This window comes from Rhinolophus sinicus, chromosome 15 (genome assembly GCF_057876585.1).
Source record: "Rhinolophus sinicus isolate RSI-liver-muscle chromosome 15, RSI-T2T, whole genome shotgun sequence".
Taxonomy (NCBI): domain Eukaryota; kingdom Metazoa; phylum Chordata; class Mammalia; order Chiroptera; family Rhinolophidae; genus Rhinolophus; species Rhinolophus sinicus.
In genome coordinates, this window is record NC_142515.1 from 86,930,508 (window position 1) to 86,948,679 (window position 18,172).

Here is an 18,172-nt window from a genome sequence, read left to right on the forward strand (position 1 = left end):
TGCTGTGAGGATCTGCAACCAGGACAGGGGCAGAGTCCATACCTCACGGTGAAGCCATTCTTGATTCCCCACGGGGAACTCGCTTCTCAGGGTCTCGCTAACATGTCAAGTGAGGCCCACTTAACAACAAGCAAAAGATGTGTTTCTCCTCTGCTGTCTGTCCCCATAGTCAGGGTCTCCGTTCCCTGGAGCAGGCCAGGTCTCAGCTGGAGGAACAGTGACCTGACCATGGGTGTGCGGCAAGCAGTTTGGGGGGCTTCCCGACAGGTACAGGGCAGAGCAGGCTCCTGTGTCTTCTTTGTTCAAACCTGCCCTTAACCAATGAGGATCTACTCATAACCACCCACATCAACCCCCTTCTTTATAAACAGAACACTGGCTTCAGAAGGTTAAACAGAGAGTTACCCATGAGAAACCTATGACCCAGAAGCTCCACCGCTTGATAGACGTATTCACAAAAAACGGAAAGCAAAAGCAAGTGCTCAAACAACTGCTTATACATGAACATTCACAGTTGCCAAAAGGTGGGAACCCAAATGTCCACTGGCTGATGAAGGATACACACAACATGGTCCACCCACACAGTGGAATATTACTCAGCCATAAAAAAGAATGAAGCACTGACACCTGCTACCACGTGGATGGACCTCGAAAACTCGCTGTGTGAAAGCCAGACACAAAAGGCCACATATTTCGTGACTCTACGTGAAATGTCCAGAAGAGACAAATGCAGAGACAGAAAGGAGACTAGTCGTTGTCAGGGGGAAGGGAAATTGAAAATGACTGCTCGTGGATACAGGGTTTCCTTTGGGGGTAATGAAAACATTTTGGAACTAGGTGCGGATGGTGGTTGCACAACATTGTAAAATGTACTAAATACTACTCAATTGTTCACTTTCAAATGGTGAATTTTATGTCATTTTCCCTTCAAAATCAAGAAAAGAGAAAGCCACTGGCCTTCCAGCCGGAGACTGCATGTCCCAGCCACCCCTGCAGCTGGAAGTGCCCATGACCGAGATCTGGCCAGGGAGGGGGGAGTGGGCACGACATGGCCGTTGAAAGGACTGGGTGGGGGGCGGCACAAAGACAGGGAAGTGGGTACTGAGGGACTTCTCAACTCCAATCGCTATATTTCTGCTAGGGTGTCTGTCAGAGCAGGGAGGGGCACCGTAATGACACAAAGTGCCTCCAGGTTTCCAGATGGTGGAGCAGCGCCCTCATAACACTGCCTCTGCTCTAGTGACCACAGTGCTGTGTTCCCCCCTCTGGAACTGAGAACCCATGAGCATCTGAACTGGACAGTCACCATGCTAGGTGCTGGGGAGACACCACAGACCGTTCAATGAATGAAGTGGAGGGAGAATTTGGAGAGGCAGAAGGGAGAAAGGGGTTCCCAAGGACAAGGGGCCACAGCCCAAGCAAAGGCTGGGAGGCTGGATTTACCACCCATGCAGAGGAGATAGGAAGGGGAAAAGGGGTACAATTGTTGGAGGGGGATGGACGTTGAAGAGAGTAAAGAGGGAGGGGATGAGGCGCTCCTGCCCAGCCAACCCATCTAAGTCACCTGACCACGTCCATCCCCTGCCCAAAACTCTCTGGAGGTGTTCAGAAATCCCACCCGGCAACATATTCTAGAATCTTCTGCCAGCACTCAAGTTGCTGCATAGCTGACCGCAGCCCTCCTTCCCTTTTCCAGCTCTATGCCCTGGGTACAGAAGTAAACCCTGCATTCTCCCAGGCATTTGGCAAAAATTCAGTAAGTGCCTGCTGCAGACACAGTAATGACAGACCAAACTCCCTGTCCCCATGGGGCTGACAGCCCAGTGAGGGAAGACATAAGATAAGTACCATAAAGAGGCAAAATATCTGGCGAAACTGTGGACGGAAGTCAGGGCTCGGAGAAAGATAGGGAAGGGGCAAGGAAGTGGGGGGCTGTGACTTGGGAGCAGGTGGTCAGGCAGGCCTTGCGGAGGATAACGAGGTGAAAAATCCCTAAGGGGAGGGAGGAGCCATGTGGGTCTTGGGGAACAGCATTCCAGACTGGGGGGCTCAGACAATGCAAAGGCCCACAGGAAGCCCTTAGGGGAAGATGCTTGCTATGTAAGGAGCAGGCGGACTGGCTGGAGCAGAGTGAGTGAGGGGGTGTGGAGGAGGTGAGGGCTGTGAGGGGACAGGGCAGAGCACGCAGGTCTTTGGGGACCTGGGGGGTGGGTGGCTGGGGCTTTTGCTCTGGGTGAGGTTGGAGCCATGGAGGGTTCTGAGCACAAGAGAGACTGTGCCCAGACTCAGGTGCTCACAGGCGCCCTCTGGCTGCTGTGAAGGGAACAGGCTGCAGCAGGCAAGAGGGGGCAGGGAGAGGGGGCAGAAGGGACTGAGTACAGGGCGTAGGGGGGCAGGGTGGACATGGGCGTGGAAACAAGGGTCAAATCAGTATAATTTGAAGGGTGCACTGACCAGTTCTAAGTGGACTGGCTGTGGGTATGAGGCTTCTGCAGCTTTGCACACACAGTGCCTCTGCCTGGCACACCCCACCACACACTCAAAACACACACAGAGCAAGTCTTGCCCTCAGGCCCTCACACGCACTTCTGTCATCCGTATTCAGATGTCACCTCCTCAGGGAAGCCTGGCCAGATCTCTGGGCCCTCCCTCAGCTCCCATGACACCTCCACCCTGTCCTGCCATTGCCTTTACATTGCAAGCCCCCACGGCCTCCCGATAATCTTGGTCTGAGCTTCTGGAGGCATTAGGCTCATGTGTGTTAGTGGGTGGGATATAGACTTGTGGGGGCGACAGGCTGGGGATGGAATGGGCTGGGTCTTCTTTATTATTTGCATAGCACCTGGTACCCAGTAGGTGTTCAGGAAACGTGTGCTGAATGCATAAAAGGAAGACTGAAGGTGAACACGGTGCACTGGCCAGGAAGTACGTGGAGGACAGGCGCTGTATTCAGGGACCCCAGGAACGGACGTGGCCCTCCTCCCAGGAGCCGGTGGGACCCCTCACCTCTGCGACATGATCTTAAAGGCATCTGGCAGGTAGCATTGCACATTCTCCATCTGGAAAGGGTCAGCATCGCAGATTTTGTCATCTGTGCGCCCGTAGTTGGCGTTCTCCACCATGATGACATCACTGCCTGGGCACCGCAGCTCAATGGGGTAGCCTTCACATGCCAGCTCTCGGCGCATCAGTCCGAATGGGAGCCCAGCCCGGCTCAGGCCTGTGAGGAACAGGGGAGGGCATCACACCCGGGCCACAGCGAAGGGACGGAAGACCCTGCCGTGGAGGTATCACCTCCAGCTTGGCTGTATCCAGGACACAGGCTCTAGAAACCTCACTTTATTCACCTGTGAAATAGGCTTCTCAGGGTGCCCACCTGTGTAGTAAGTAAGGTCATTCACCTCAAAGGGAGCCTGGCCTCTACCTCAGCTCCTGGGAGGTGCCCTCCAAGCCCTTGGAATGTTCTGTCTGACAAGAGTGTCTCTGTTTACCTAAGGGCCTTGGGCCACACCAACTAGTCTGTGCTGCTATGGGCGGAATTGTGTCCCCCTCCACTCAAAATTCCTACGCTGAAGTCCTAACCCCCAGGAGCTCAGCGTGTGACTGAATTTGGAGACGAGGCCTTTACAGAGATAATCAAGTTAAAAGGAGGCAATTAAGGTGGTCCCTGATCCAATATAAATGATGTCCTCATGAAGAGAGGATATTCGGACACAGAGACACACACAGAGGGAAGACGACGGCCGTCCACAAGCCAAGGAGAGAGGCTGGCACAGGTCCTTCCCTTGGAAGGAACAAACGTGCCGATACCTCGATCTTGGACTTCCAGCTTCTCGCACTGTGAGAGAATAAATGTCTCGTCTGAGTGCCCCAGTCTGTTTTACTTTGTTACAGCAGCCCTAGCAAGGGAGTACCCCAACAGTGTGGTTTCGGGAGGGAGCTTTGGGTCATGAAGTCTCAGTTGACCTCTGGAGGGGCTGAAGATCAAGGCCAGCTGTGTGGGTGGTCAGTCATGCCTCCATGACGGCCCCAGTAAAGACGGTGGACACCAAGGCGGAAGGGAGCTTCCCAGGTTGGCAGCACACCATGTGTCTTGTCAGCCAACATTGCAAGAGAGTTAACAATGTCCACAACTCCACTGGGAGGGGACAACTGGAAGCCCCGTGTATGGAGCTTTCCTGGACGCTGCCCCGTGCACGTCTTCTCTTGGCTGATTTTAATCTGCATCAGTTCACTGTAATAAACTGCAACCGTAAGTTTAACAGCAGTTCTGAATTCTGTGCCTCCTTCTAGTGACTCATCAAACCTGAGGTGCTCTGGGGTCCCCTGAATTGCAATCAGTGTCAGAAGTGAGGGTGACCTTGGGCCCTTTGGCAACTTCACATCACCCCATACAAGGAGCAAAGGTGGCACTGGGTGGGGAGGGGAAAATGCACTCATGTTCTGGAAGAAATCATAGTGCCTGGCTTTGCCACTTCCCAGCTGACAGGCCAGGCGTGTCCCTTGGGCCAGGGCTTCTCACGGTGTGGCCTGGAGATCAACAGCACCAGATGGCAGCTGGTTCAGAATGCAAATTGTGAGCCCCCCCACCCCCCGCACCCACCCAGGCCTGCTGTATCAGGATCTCAGGGTAAAGCAGGAGCCTTTGGATCTACACCAGCAATTCTGACCTACACTCAAGTTTGCCCAGCCATTGCTGTAGCTTCCCCGGGCCTCAGTTTCCTGATCTACCGCGTTTCCCTGAAAATAAGACGTAGCCGGACCATCCGCTCTAATGCGTCTTTTGGAGCAAAAATTAATATAAGACCCAGTCTTGTTTTAATATAAGACCCGGTCTTTATAATATAATATGATATAATATAATATAAGACCGGGTCTTGCATTAATTTTTGCTCCAAAAGACGCATTAGAGCTGATGGTCCGGCTGGGTCTTATTTTCGGGGAAACACGGTCTAAAGACGGGCACCCAGAGCCCAGGGCTGCACTGTGAGGAATCCACGTGCTGGAGAACGTCTGTGCAGGAAGCACTGAGCATGGTGCTGTGCCCATCGAGGGCGCAACAGGTTGGGCCCCTCATTATCATCTGGAGACCCTCACAGCATCCTGTGACAACAAAAGAACATACCTGGGCAGGCCCAGCTCCCGGTGGGGTCCCATCGTCACATGTCAGTGCCCATTATGTGCCATGTGGGGATTGAGAGCTTGGATTGAGAGGTTTAAATCCTAGCTCGGCCACTCCTTGGCTGGTGGCTTTGTCCAATCACTGACCACCTCTGTGCCTGTTCCCTTCCCTACACAGCTGAGAGCTCCCACCTCACAGAACCAGGATGCGGGGTGCAGTGTGTGCAGCGGTTCTCAGCGAGACGTGGTGCTAACTACTGTTATCATTAAGATGATGAAGGCAGCTAGTCTCTGCAGGACAGAGTAGGCTTGGCATGGTCCATGCCTGCCAGGGCAGCCACCTTCCCAGACACTGGGCCCAGCTTTACAGGGTGCCAGTGGGGATACACAGCCCAGACGCTCCAACGTGGGGGTGACTGTCACTTGTAGAGGAAGAGAAGGTACCAGTGCCTAATGGTAGCAGAGCCAAGCAGGCTCCTTTTCTGATATCTTGTCCCTCCAATGTTGGCTGAGGGCCCATGGAGAATGGCAGGTAGGCCCCTAGGGTTTTCTGGGGTGAGTTGTCCCACTTGGGGGAAAGTTTTACATGTGTTCCTCTAGCACCATCTGCTTCCACAGCTAATTTTAGCTGTTCCCGGGCCTGGGAGGCAGGCCGGGGGTGGAGGGCTGGCTCAGATGAGTCTGAGGGTGGAAGTGGCCCCTCCTGGCCCAGCTGGGTCTATGAGGCAGGACCCGGATGGGCAGAAAACTCGGGCACTGGGGGAGCAGAGGGTACCAGCTGGTCAGATCAGTGCCAGGGCCCTGGGGCATGGCTGAACAATGCCCCTTCCCTCTTTGTGGCTCTCTGAAGGGTGGGGCTATACGACCGGGCACTGGGAAGCAGTATCCACTGCCAGCACCCTCCAGATAGCGCTGGAAGAGGCAGGCAGGGGATATGCCCCAGGGTTAGGGACAAGGCCAGTGGGCTCCTTCTCTCTACTTCCCTCATCACCCTGCCCTTGCCCCCACTAGGACCTGCCATGGGGACCATAATTGAGTAATTGGTGAGGGTGGGCGGGCACGCTCGGGGCACTAATTGTGGCGTGTGCAGGATCCCAGGGCCAGCAGAGGGCCGAGCAGGGTAATTAGTTGTTTTTAAATAAACGTCAGCGGACATGCTTTAATTAATCCTCTTCCCAGTGAGAGCCTGGGAGATGTAATCAGAGAGAGAGAGAGAGAGAGAGAGAGAGAGAGAGAGAGAGACAAGAGGAGTCTTAACTCCCCAGGAAGGCCTCTGCCGGTCCCCGGGGGCCCCTGCCTGCGTCCCAGGCTCTGGGACCTGTGGGTTTTGGGGATGAGGGGCTGGGGACCCCTGGGTGGTGCTGGGGCTGTGTACCAACTCTTTCTCTGACCTATTTCTTGCTCGGTGTGGGGTGGGGTGGGAGCCATGGTTCTTTAATGAGTAGTCAGAGGTATTTCAATGCCCTACCCGTCCTCCTGGCCATACTTTGGAGACATGGCCCCTCTGCAGCCCAACAACACCTACCTTGGGTGGCCGAGGTGACCAGGACGGCGGTGATGCAGAGACTCCACAGCACTGCAGCCAGGCGGGCCATAGTGGCAGCTGCGGGCGTGTTCGCGGCTCTCAGTGGCTTGTGCAGTGGGCCTCACCCCACATCACCAGGTGGGCACCGCGGCCTGGCCCACCAGCCTGGGGGGTGGGAACAAGGACAGTGAGGCGGGGGCCGTCCCCCAGAGAGCCCAGGAGGAGGGGCATTTGGGCCACTCCCTCCTGCTGGTGGCCAAAGCCATCTGTCTGGCAGCACAGAGAGGGGCCAGTCCAGGTCAAGAATCTCCACTGACAGAAGCCGAACCCTCTAGCCAGAGGCTACCCCCCACCAGGGCCTCTGGCTCACACTGCACTCCCACTCCCACCCCAGTAGACAGACCCACCTGTCTTGTCTGGGGACCTTGGACCCTCCTGAAAGCACCTCCCATGGTCTGATAGCTCCCCTCAGGTGGCAGGGGCAACTCACCAGGATGTCACCAGGCAGCCCTCAGACCCTCCATCCTGGGGAAAGGGACCCTCTGGAAGCCTCTTCCCCATCTCGAAATTCCAACTGTGTCCATTTGACCTCCTGCCTAGCTTCCTCACCCAGCATGGTGGCGTCTAGAGTGGGGGACCCAGGCATACTGGCCGACTCGCAGCCTCCCCCTCCAGATCAGACAGGAACCCAGGCCCCACCCCCAGTCCCCTGCTTCCTCTCTCTCTCTCTCCCCCCCTAGAATCCAGCTGGCTGGCATGCCACAGATCAGGGATAATTGTGTCCCCTTTCCTTTCCAGGGAATCCTCAGGGTAAGCTGGAGATGGGTGTGTGTGTGTGTGTGTGTGTGTGTGTGTGTGTGTGTGTGTGCCCTCCCCTGCAGCGCTCTTTTCCTCCTTCATGGCTGCTCCTTCCCACTTCTTGCTGCCTTCATTTCCTCTGGATGCTCTCAAGGTTGCATACGCAGATCTGCACTCAGCCCTTTGTTGTATCTACACCAAGTTCTCCACGTGTGGCCCTGGCCCAGCAGCGCCAGCCTGGCCAATAACTTGCTAGAAACACATATTCTCTGGGGAAGGCCAATGCCCATGTTTTAACCAGCCATCCAGTATACAAACCTCTGCTCTGCCGTCTCCCACTGTCACCCCAGCCTGTCCCCCAGTTTCAACACCATTCACCACCCAATACTTTCCAAATCTCTTATTTCCAGCCTGGAATCTCTCAACAGAGTCCTGGCTACTGTTTTCCCCCAAAAAAGAAAGCCTACTGACCGGTGCCGTTAGTTCCCCGACCCCTGTGTCTGCTCCGGTCATGCCTGCCTCCTGTCTCTGCTCCGGTCACACCTGCCTCCACTTCACCAGGCTCTGCCCCAGGGCCTTTGCACTTGTTGCTTCCTCTACATGTATCTTCTGCCGGCCAGTTGTCCACATGGCTGTTCCCTCTTCTCCCTTGCCTCCTTTAGGCCTTTATTCAAATGTAACTATCTCATGTACGGAACAGCCCCTGCACGGGCAGGGATCATTGGGATTTTTTACTCAACCTATCCCCAGCTTCTAGAACAGGCCTGGCACACAGCAGTGAGTATTTGTTGAGTGAATCTCAGACCCCAAAAGTAGGAATGTGCCTTGATTCCTCACTTCTCCCCTCCCCTTCATGAGCTTCGTCAGCAAGTCCTGTGGGCTCTGCTTCCAAAGGATCTCACCAATCTGCCCACTTCTGGTTTCCAATGCCACCCCCCAGGAATAAGCCACTATTCTGCTGCCCCTGGACACTGTCCTGGCTCACCCTCCTGGCCTCCCTGCCTCCAAACCTGCCCTCCACTCAGTGCTAAGGGATCATTCAATGATATAAATCCCTCTGCTCTCCACTGGCGTCTCTGTTCCTCACCAGGGCCTAGCGGCCACAGCGCTCTCGAACCCTCCGGCTACTAGAACGTTCCAGCCTCCTTCTGCTCCCCTCCCCTTTGCCTGGGCTGTTCCCGCACCCATGCCGCAGCTTCTCACTGTTCAGAGCTCAACTCCAAGGTCACCCCAGCAGAGTAACCAACCCCAACCACCTCAAACACTCCCGCCACCTTCACTCGCCATTCTTTTGCCATTTTTAATTCATAGCCTTCAACCGCACCTAACGGTACCTATTGACATTAGCAGCTCTGTTGTCGCCCTTCCCCACTAGACCATGAGATCCTTGCGGGCGGGGACTCAGCACAGGTTCTCAAGAAATAAAGATGGTGCGCCAAGCTCCTGGGGCAAGACACCCATCCCCTGCAGGTCTCAGTCTCCTCTGACGTGAAATGGGACAGTAAGTTCACAGTGCAGCCCTGCACCCCATCCCTGCAACAGTTCTCTGCCCCATCCCCAGGCCCAGCCAGCAGGAAATCACCCCTGGACTGCCTGAAACTGCGTCTCCTCCCACAACCCTAACCAGACGTGGTCTGTGGTACTTCAGGTTCATTTCACAGCATTTTACATTTCGCAGCATTTACAATTGGGGTAGGGGTGTTCCTCATCACCTCATTTCTCCCCCCACCCCATCTCCTAGCCGGGGTCAGGCTCAGGGGAGGCATTGACCCCAGGCTGATGGACACTCCTTTTCCTGGCTTCCCTGAGGTAGTCAAACTGGTTAGTGGCTGGTTAATGCTGGGGAGGCTGGGATGCCAAGCTCTGGGGGTCTGTCATTTATACACTGTGTGACCTTGAGTGGGTTCTTTCCCCTCCCCCACCCAAGTTCCCTCAGTAGCTCAAATCTGCAGGATTCTGGTAAGGACAACAGTCTATATACACGATAGGCTAGCCAGGACCCATCAGAGGGCACTGTCCACTGCTTGGTGTGTGCCAGGGCACAGGGAGCACCTGGGGGGGGGGTGGCTCCGCTCCCTCCTCCCAGGTTGCACCCCAGTACACTGGGAACCCAAATGCAGTCCCCAGGCCTCTTCCCTATCCATAGCTCCCTCCTGGGAAGCCCAAGAAGCCTCTTTAGACACCATTTGTACCACGACGACTGCCACATTCGAGCTCCAGCTCGGTCTCCCTTCTCACCGTCTACACCTCCATTCAGGTCTCCAAGTCACTTGCAGCCTGACCAGACCAAAGTAAAGCCCCCCATATGAGTCCATGGTCCCACCATCCTCTCAGGGCCTCAGGCCAAACGTTCAGGAGTCAAAATCCTCGGCTTCTCTGTTCCTTCCTCCCTACACATCCAGTTCAGGAGCCACATTTCCGTCTGTGCCTCCAGAACATTCCAGCGTCCATCCATCCTCAGCAGCCACCCTCCAGACCTGGGCTCACCGTCTACCCCAGATGGCCCTGACTCCTTCCCAACTTCCCTCCAGCCCCTCTTACTTCCACACTCCAGACTCCCGCAGCAGCCAGAAGGACCTTTTAAAAAAAATTATGACATATACGTATACATGTACACACACACATACACACACATGTACGAGGTCTGACAATTAAGTTTGAGAACTCATCCTAAAAAAAGTGCTACGTACCTCATTGCTGAGTATCACTACAGCTACCTTCAAAGTACTCCCCTTGGGAAGCTATGCACCGGTGCCAGCCCCTACCGTGTTTCCCCAAAAATAACCAGCCAGACCATCAGCTCTAATGCGTCTTTTGGAGCAAAAATTAATATAAGACCTGGTCTTATTTTACTATAATATAAGACTTGGTCTTATATTAATTTTTGCTCCAAAAGACGCATTAGAGCTGATGGTCAGTAAAATAAGACCAGGTCTTATATTAATTTTTGCTCCAAAAGACACATTAGAGCTGATGGTCTGGCTGGTTATTTTCGGGGAAACAGGGTAGTCCACGCTTCAAAGCAGTTTTGGAACTTTTGTTCTGGAATGGCCATCAGAGCTGTCGTCGTATTACCCTTGATGTCCTGAATGTCATTAAAATGTCTTCCTTTCAATATTTCCTTTATCTTCGGGTAAAGAAAGAAGTCACTGGGGGCCAGATCAGGTGAGCAGGGAGGGTGTTCCAATACAGTTATTTATTTACTGGCTAAAAACTCCCTCACAGACAGTGCCGTGTGAGCTGGTGCATTGTCGTGATGCAAGAGCCGTGAATTGCTGGTGAAAAGTTCAGGTCATCTAACTTCTTTACGCAGCCTTTTCAGCACTTCCAAATAGTAAACTTGGTTAACTGTTTGTCCAGTTGGTACAAATTCATAATGAATAATCCCTCTGATATGAAAAAGGTGAGCAACATCGTTGCAGCAAGTTCGTGAACTTAATTGTCACATCTCATATATATATATATATATATATATATATATATATATACACACACATATACATATGTATACACACACACACACACACACACACACAATACATAAAGTTTGTCAATTTAACCATACGATTCAGTGGCATTAATTATATTCCTAATGCTGTGCCACCACCACTATGATCTATTTTCAAAACTTTTTTTTATCACTGCAAACAGAAACTGTGCCTGTTTGGGGCAAAAACTTCTCCCCTCTCTCCCAGCCCCCCCGCACTGCTAATCTGCTTTCTGTCTCTATGGATTTTCCTATTCTGGATATTTTATATACAGAGAATCATACAACATGTGGCCTTTCGGGTCTGGCTTCTCTTACTCATCCCCGTTGTAGCTCGTGTGTGTCAGTGCTTCACCCTTTTTATGGCTGAGTAATGTTCCACTGTGTGGATGGACCACATTCTGTTTATCTGTTCATCCAAAGATGGACACTTGGGTTGTTTCCACAGAGAGGTCCTTTCCAGGGCAATCTGTACAGGGCGCTCCCCAGCTGAAATCCTGTACTGGCTCCCGTATCATGGTCCACAAGGCCACGTGTGTTCTGACGCCTGCCCCCCTCCCCCCTTGCTCCAGCCAGCCAGTTCCCACCATGAGCTGAGCCTCAGCCTATGTTGCCACCTTCACATCCCTTAGATTTCAGCTCAGCTGCACGCTCCTCAGAGATGTGCACAGGCCTCCAACACCCCGTATCACAGTACCTGGCAATCAGTGCCTGCCTGCCCAGCCCCTGCCATCCTGCAACCTGTATCCCCATTTTCTTCTTGGTAAAATGGGGACACCTCATAGGATAGTTGGGCAACAAGATGAATTCATATACATGAACACTCGGGGCTGCGCCTGGTACGTAGTAAGTGCAAAATGTCCCCTGCAGCAATTGTCACCACCATCACCACTGATCATATCTCTGTCGTGTGACTTTACCTGTTCATTCATGGATTTCTTTTGTACCCTCAGGAGAATGGAAGCCCCCAAGACCGTCTTCTGGCACCTAGACACGCAGTGTAGCCTCAAACAGTTAATGAATGAACCAAGGTAAGTGACTGAGGACGATGGTGGGTACTGCTGGAGACGGGGTGTCTGCCCTGTGACCTAGGGGCCAAGCCTAGCCCACACAGGCTAACCACCATTGCCTTAGGGGCACAGAAAGTGTTCCCCACAGGTACCCACTGCTCCCTGAGTTCACCTCCCTAGAGCACCCCCAGGAAGCCCAGGAACTACCAAAACTTAGCCCAGCTCAGGAGCTAGGCACTGTGGCTCGCATTCCCGCCCTTCTGGCCTGACTGCATACCCACCCCACCCTGGAGTTTTGCTTGCCAGCTGGTACCCACTTAGGTGGGGAGGCCAGGTGTAGACATGTGAGACCCACCTAGATCATCCCTGAGGCCTTGAGAGGGGGTTATTGTGGACTGAATATTGAATTGTGTTCCCACCACCACCAAAAAAGAAATGTTTTGAGTCCTATCCCACAGGACCTCAGAACAGAGAGAGGGTCTTTAAAAAAGGTAATCAAGTTACAGTGAGGTCATTAAGGTCAGCCAATAAGAATGGTGTCCTTATAAAAATGGGAAATGTAGACATGTACACAGAGAGAACCCCACATGAAAACAGGCAGAATCAGGGTGATGCTTCTACAAGCCGAGAAACACCAAGGACTAACTAACAGCAGCCACCAGAAGCCGGGGAGAGGCGTGGGATAGGTTCTCAGAATTCCCAGGAGGAACCCACCCTGACAACACCCCGATCTTGGACTTCCAGCCCCCAGAACTGGGAGACAATACATTTCTGGTGTTAAAACCACCTAGTCTGGGGCAGTTTGTCAAAGCAGCCCTAGGAAAGTCACACAGGTGTCAGGACACATGGTGGGGGGGGAGGCGGAGATGGGGCAGGGCCCTGGGCTGCACAACTTCAGGGAATCTTTCACAAACTGCGGGAGAGGGGTGGGGTGGAGGGCTGCTGGGATACCTAGTGCCTGAACCACCTGAGGTGCCAGGTGCAGCAGCTGACACCTCCGTGCTCCATGAGGAGCACCATGGGGTGATCACGAGAGCACCCCATTTAAGCCTCACAAACTATCTCATTTAATCCTCATAAGAAAATGGGGGAGGGGGGACGTACATACCCACATTTTACAGAAAAGGAAAGTAAGGTCCCAGGGGCACCCAACTGGTGACAGAGCTTTAAACCCAGGCAGGCTGGTCCCCCAGGCTAGACACAAGGAACTGGGGAAACCCTGGGGGCCAAGAGAGCCCCACCTGCAGGCCCCGGCTGCATTTGTGTGACAGGTCCTCAGAGCTGGACATGCCTGGAGGTTCCACACCTGCAGGGCAAGGTGAGCCAGCACCTGCATCTGTCCCCACCTCGAGCCTCAGTGAACTTGGGTGACCCCAACTGGACCCATGGGAAATAGAGCTCACTGCCCTCACCCTAAGAGGGGGACTAGTCCACAGGCATGTCCAGCTCCCAAGTCCTATGGACTGCCCACCTGCCTCACACCTGCCTCAGTGTTTGCACCTGAGCCCCACATTAGTTTCAAGTCAAGTGGGGTGCAGTGGGCATCCTGCGGGCAGCTGATGCAGCCCAGGCTCTGTCCTTGGGTACCCTGGGATGGGCCAGGGGACGTGACAGGAGGAGAACCAGCTGCTGGAAGAGGGGGAGCACCTTCAGCCTGCCTTAGAGTATGGCTGCCATGGCAACCCTCAGCGCTCCAGTGGGTGAGAGTCTGAGTGCCTGGGGGGGGGGGGGGCGGCGCTGACAGAAAGGCTCTGGGCCCCTCACTGTCCTGCCCTTCCACACAACACTCTGACTCTTCCTCCCTCCCCAAACCTAGCAGCCTCCACAGGTCCACCTCCTCCAGACGGCCCTCAGGCATGACAGAGTGGGGAAGCAGCAAGCCCTGGGGTAGGTAGGACTAGGCTCTTGGGTCTGAATTTGCTGCCCAAGGCTGGGCCCATTTCCTTTTCCCTACTCTGGACTAACACGTCTACCTCGAACAGACGGAACAACTGCCCAGACAGTGCCCGGCACGTGGCTCTCCTTCAGGAAGGGGACTGTGGGCTCAGGAAAGGCAGGGTCCCCACCGCACACTCAGTTCCACCACCACCACCCTCCGCCTCACCATCTTTCCACATACACTCAAGAACTGTACAGTCATCCTGGACCCCTTTCCTCCTCTCACCCCGACATCCAACCACAGCAGCTCCCCTTCAGAATCTGCTCACTTCTCCCCGCCCCTTGGCTCCCTCCCTGGTCCAGCCCCACCATTTCCTACCTGCCCTAGCCCCAAAGCCCCCTCCCAGGCCCCCTCCCCCACTCCTGCTCGCCCTGCCCCCAGTCTGTTCCCCACACAGCAGCCAGAGGGCGCCTGTGAGCACCTGAGTTCCGGCAAGTCCCTCCAAAGCTCAGAACCCTCCAGGGTTCTCACCTCACGCAGAGCCATAGCTGAAGTCCTCCCCTGGACAGCAAGGCCCTGCATGCTCTGCCCTCTCACCTCCCTGTTCTCAGCTCCTCACTCAGTCAGCTCCCGTTTTCCTGGTGGAAAACACCAGGCACAATCCCTCAGGGCCTTTGCACAGGCTGTTCACTCTTCTCTAGCCACCCACACAGCTCCTCCCTTGCCTCCTTTAGGCCCCTGCTGGTCCCAGCACTCCTACATCCCTCTCTGCCTTTTTTTTCTCCACAGCACTCATCACTAGCACACCAGCCATGCATCTTACTTATTTGCTTATTATCTCTCTCCCACTAGATGTCTGCGCCACAGGGTGGGGTTTGCCTGTCTTGTTAAATTTCAAAAGGTCACTGGTTACTGAGTGGCACTGGACTGCAGGAGAGTGGGGGCTGTTCAAAGCATACCCTTCCCTCTTCTCTGGTCTCCCCCATCTATCTGCCACTCCCACCCCATCCCATCTCCATCCTGTAGCCAGAGTGACCTTTGCAAAATGAAAACCCAATCACTTCCCTCGTTGCCCACAGTCCTCCATGGCTCCCTATTGCCTCAGTGCACTAACATGGTGTCTCAGGCCCTGGTCTCCTGCCACCTCGTCATCACGCTCTCTACGCTGGCCTCCTAAGGTGCCTGTTCTCTGCTCCCCACCACAACTCTCTCACACCCACCCTCTGCCCCACTCTTCCTCCCAAAAGCTCTGCCCACCAAGACTGCGTTGGTCTCTCCTGTACCCACATTTGCAGTACACTGGGCCTCCACCTTTTGCTCCCCTAATCAGATTTGAATTCAGCTGTTGATCGGCTGTCTTGCCTACCCGCTGGGGACTCCACAGGGAAAGTTCCATCACTGTCACTTGGTGCTCTGTTGCATCTCCAGCCCTGTGCCAGGAGTGGGTACTTGTTAATTTGTTTAATGAACAAAGATGAAACAAACCTAGAGAATAGGTCATCCATTCAGTAGACCTAGTTCTCACTGGGTCACAAGTGCTTTGGGGAAAAATAGGCCCAAAGGGGAAAGACAGTGGTGGGGGAAGGTTATGTTTGGGTGGTATAGATGGGGTGATCGGGGACTGCCTCATTGAGGAGGTGACATTTTGGCACAGATCTCAAGGAAGTAAGCCATCTAGGTACCCGGGGAAAGAGGCTCCCAGGCAGCAGGAACAGTATGTGCAAAGGCCCTGAGGCTGGATGTGGAGTGTAGCTGCAGCCAGGTGAGAAAGAGGGAGAGTGGGCAGAGGTAAGGGCTAGGTGGAGGGGGGAGTTACAGGGCAGAGCATGCCGGGCCTTGTTGGCCTCAGGAAGGACTTGGGTTTTTTTCCAGGTGAGATGAGAGCCACGGAGGTTCTGAGTAGAGGAGAAATGAGACCTGACTCAGGTGTTCACAGACTCTTAATTAGAAGAGGAGATTAGACTGTGGGGGTGGGTGCTGAGAGTGGCAGATGCTCCCTACCCCCACCCTCTTCTTTCCTCCCTGTCCACCCACTGTCAAAACTAGAAACCTGGGGGCAGCCCGGTGACTCAGGTGGTTGGAGTGCCGTGCTCCTAACACCGAAGTCGCTGGTTCAATTCCCACATGGGCTAGTGAGCTGCGCCCTCTACAGCTGAGATTGTGAACAATGGCTCACCCTGCAGCTGGGCTGCCATGAGCAGCCGGAGGTCAGCATGGGCGGCCGTGGGCTGCCATGAGTGGCTGGCAGCCAGTGTGAGTGGCCGGCAGCCGGCGAGAGCCGATGACCATTGACCGACTGCCTCAGCCAGGGGGGACACAAGGCTCATAACACCAGCATGGGCCAGGGAGCTGTGTCCTACACAACTAGACTGAGAAACAATGGCTTGAAGGGGGGGGGGGCGGAAAAAGGGGGGGGGAAACAACCAGAAACCTGCAGTTTCTCCCTTCCCCTCCCCCTTTCCTCCGCCCTCCAGCCAAACATCCACCAAATCATGTCAACTCTGACTTGAAAACCCGCACACCAGACACCATCCATCTCTAATGTTTCAAGTCCCCACTGGAGCCCTCACCTTAACAGCTGCAATGGCCTCCTCTTCTTCTTGGCCTCCCTTCCTGCCCTCTGCAGTTCTCTCCCATGCAGCAGCCAGAGGGAGCTCATATTGGGCATTCAGACCCTGTCCTGTGGGATTTGACCACTCCATAGCCCTTCGCAGCCCCATGGACAAGTAGAAATGCAACCTCACAAACTCAGTCCTTTGGCCCCCTAGATCAGCCTCCAGTCTCTCTTTGCATACCCGGCTATGAAACTACATCTTTCCTTTTCCCCTTTGAGCCACCACCTTCTTTCTGACCTCAGGATGGGCCCCTTCTTCTCACTCTCCTTCCCCTCTACTTTGTCTTTCCTTCTCCCTCTAGGCTGCAGCTGAGAAGCCTCCTCCTCCAGGAAGCCCTCCCTGACTTGCAGGCCAGCCAGGCACCGTCTCTGTGCTCCCCATAACAGAAGTTGGTACCACAGTGCTCTGTGGTCTGTTTCCCCACCAAGTTGTTCACTGTCCAGCTCCAAGCCTCGCACTCCAGGCTCAGCAGAGCAGAGCTGGAAACAGTCACAGAAACAGAGGGCATGGGAGAAGGCTCTGGGTCCTCTACTGCCACTAGATGCTGGCAGAGACCAGAGACCTAGGTTCAAATCCCACTGTGCCCACTTCAGGCCATGTGATGAGGCCCCCCCTTATTTTCTCTCTCTCTCTCCTGAGGAAATGGGACAGAAGGTTCACACCAGTGGTTGTGGGGCTTAGAAATATACACAGCGATTCCACACATGTTTTTTAGAGCACCTACTATGTGCCAGCCACTGATTTGGTGCTGGAGACAAAGCTGTGGACAGCCAGGCACAAAGAGCACTAAAGAAATTTTGTGGTGTACTAATATCACAGAAGGCCCGACATTTCAGCAAAGCCCTGTGCAGGTGAGGGAGGAGTCATACAGGTGTCCAAGGAAGAGAAAAATGTTCCAGGCAGAGGACATAGCTCATGCAAAGGCCCTGCAGTTGGCCCATGCATGTTTGAGGACCAGTGAGGAAGCCAGTGTGACTGGTGGAGAGTGAGCACAGGAGAGCTGGAGCAGGTGGGGGCAGGGAGGAGACAGGGATAGACTCGCCCCTAATGGGGCTGCCCCTCTGCTGATGAGGGGGCATCCACAGGTGCCCCAACCTCCACTACCAAGGGTAATTTGGGGACGCTCTAGCGCAAGAGTTGACCACCTACGGTCCAGTCACCACCTGTTTTTGTACAGCCAATGAATTAAGAATAGTTTTGCTACTTTCAAAGGGTTGAGAAAAAGAAGCAGAGGAAGGATATGCAAGAGCTGGCAAGAGGCACACAAAAGTCTCCAATATTATTATTTGGCTCTTCACAGAGAAAGTCTGCTGACCCCTGATCTAAAGCAGTGGTTCTCAGTGGGGGGAGGGGAGACTGAGGGGAGGGGGAAGGGGGGGTTGTGGGGGACAACACAGGAGGAGGAGGATTTTGCCCCGCATCCCAGGCCATTTGGCAATGTCTGCATTTTTAGGTGTCACCACTAGAGTGTGTGTAGGGGCGGTGAGATGCTAACTGGTATTTAGAGTATGGAGGCCAGGGATGCTGCTAAAAGTCCTATCATGCACAGGGCAGCCCCCCACAAAGAATGATGTGGCCCCAATGTCAGGACTGCCACAGTTCAAACTCTGCCCTGGGCCCCTCACCTGCTTGCACCACCTCACCTGCCTGTACCACCTCCCCAGCAGCAGACAGGAGCCCCACCTGCCTTCCTGGGTATCGTTACCCTCTGAGGGAGGGGCTATGACTAATTTCAGC

The 18,172-nt window shown here is 54.3% G+C and overlaps 1 protein-coding gene across 11 annotated transcripts in view; it reads right to left on the minus strand.

Moving 5' to 3' along the window:
• The window catches only part of ADGRL1 (adhesion G protein-coupled receptor L1), a 46,909-nt gene that overhangs the window by 21,447 nt on the left and 7,290 nt on the right, over positions 1–18,172 (minus strand). For 9 of the 11 annotated variants that reach the window (XR_016019017.1, XM_088792434.1, XM_019746106.3 and 6 more), the window contains exons 2-3: positions 6,647–6,811; positions 3,007–3,220 (exon numbers count right to left, since the gene is read on the minus strand). Coding sequence is in view for 10 of the 11 variants with exons in the window: in XM_088792434.1 (XP_088648560.1) it covers positions 3,007–3,220; positions 6,647–6,716 (284 nt within the window). In the remaining variant the exon portion in view is untranslated. Of the gene's footprint in view, positions 1–3,006; positions 3,221–6,646; positions 6,812–18,172 lie in introns of those variants that run through there. The other 2 variants (XM_074338093.2, XM_074338092.2) reach the window with 1 other exon arrangement.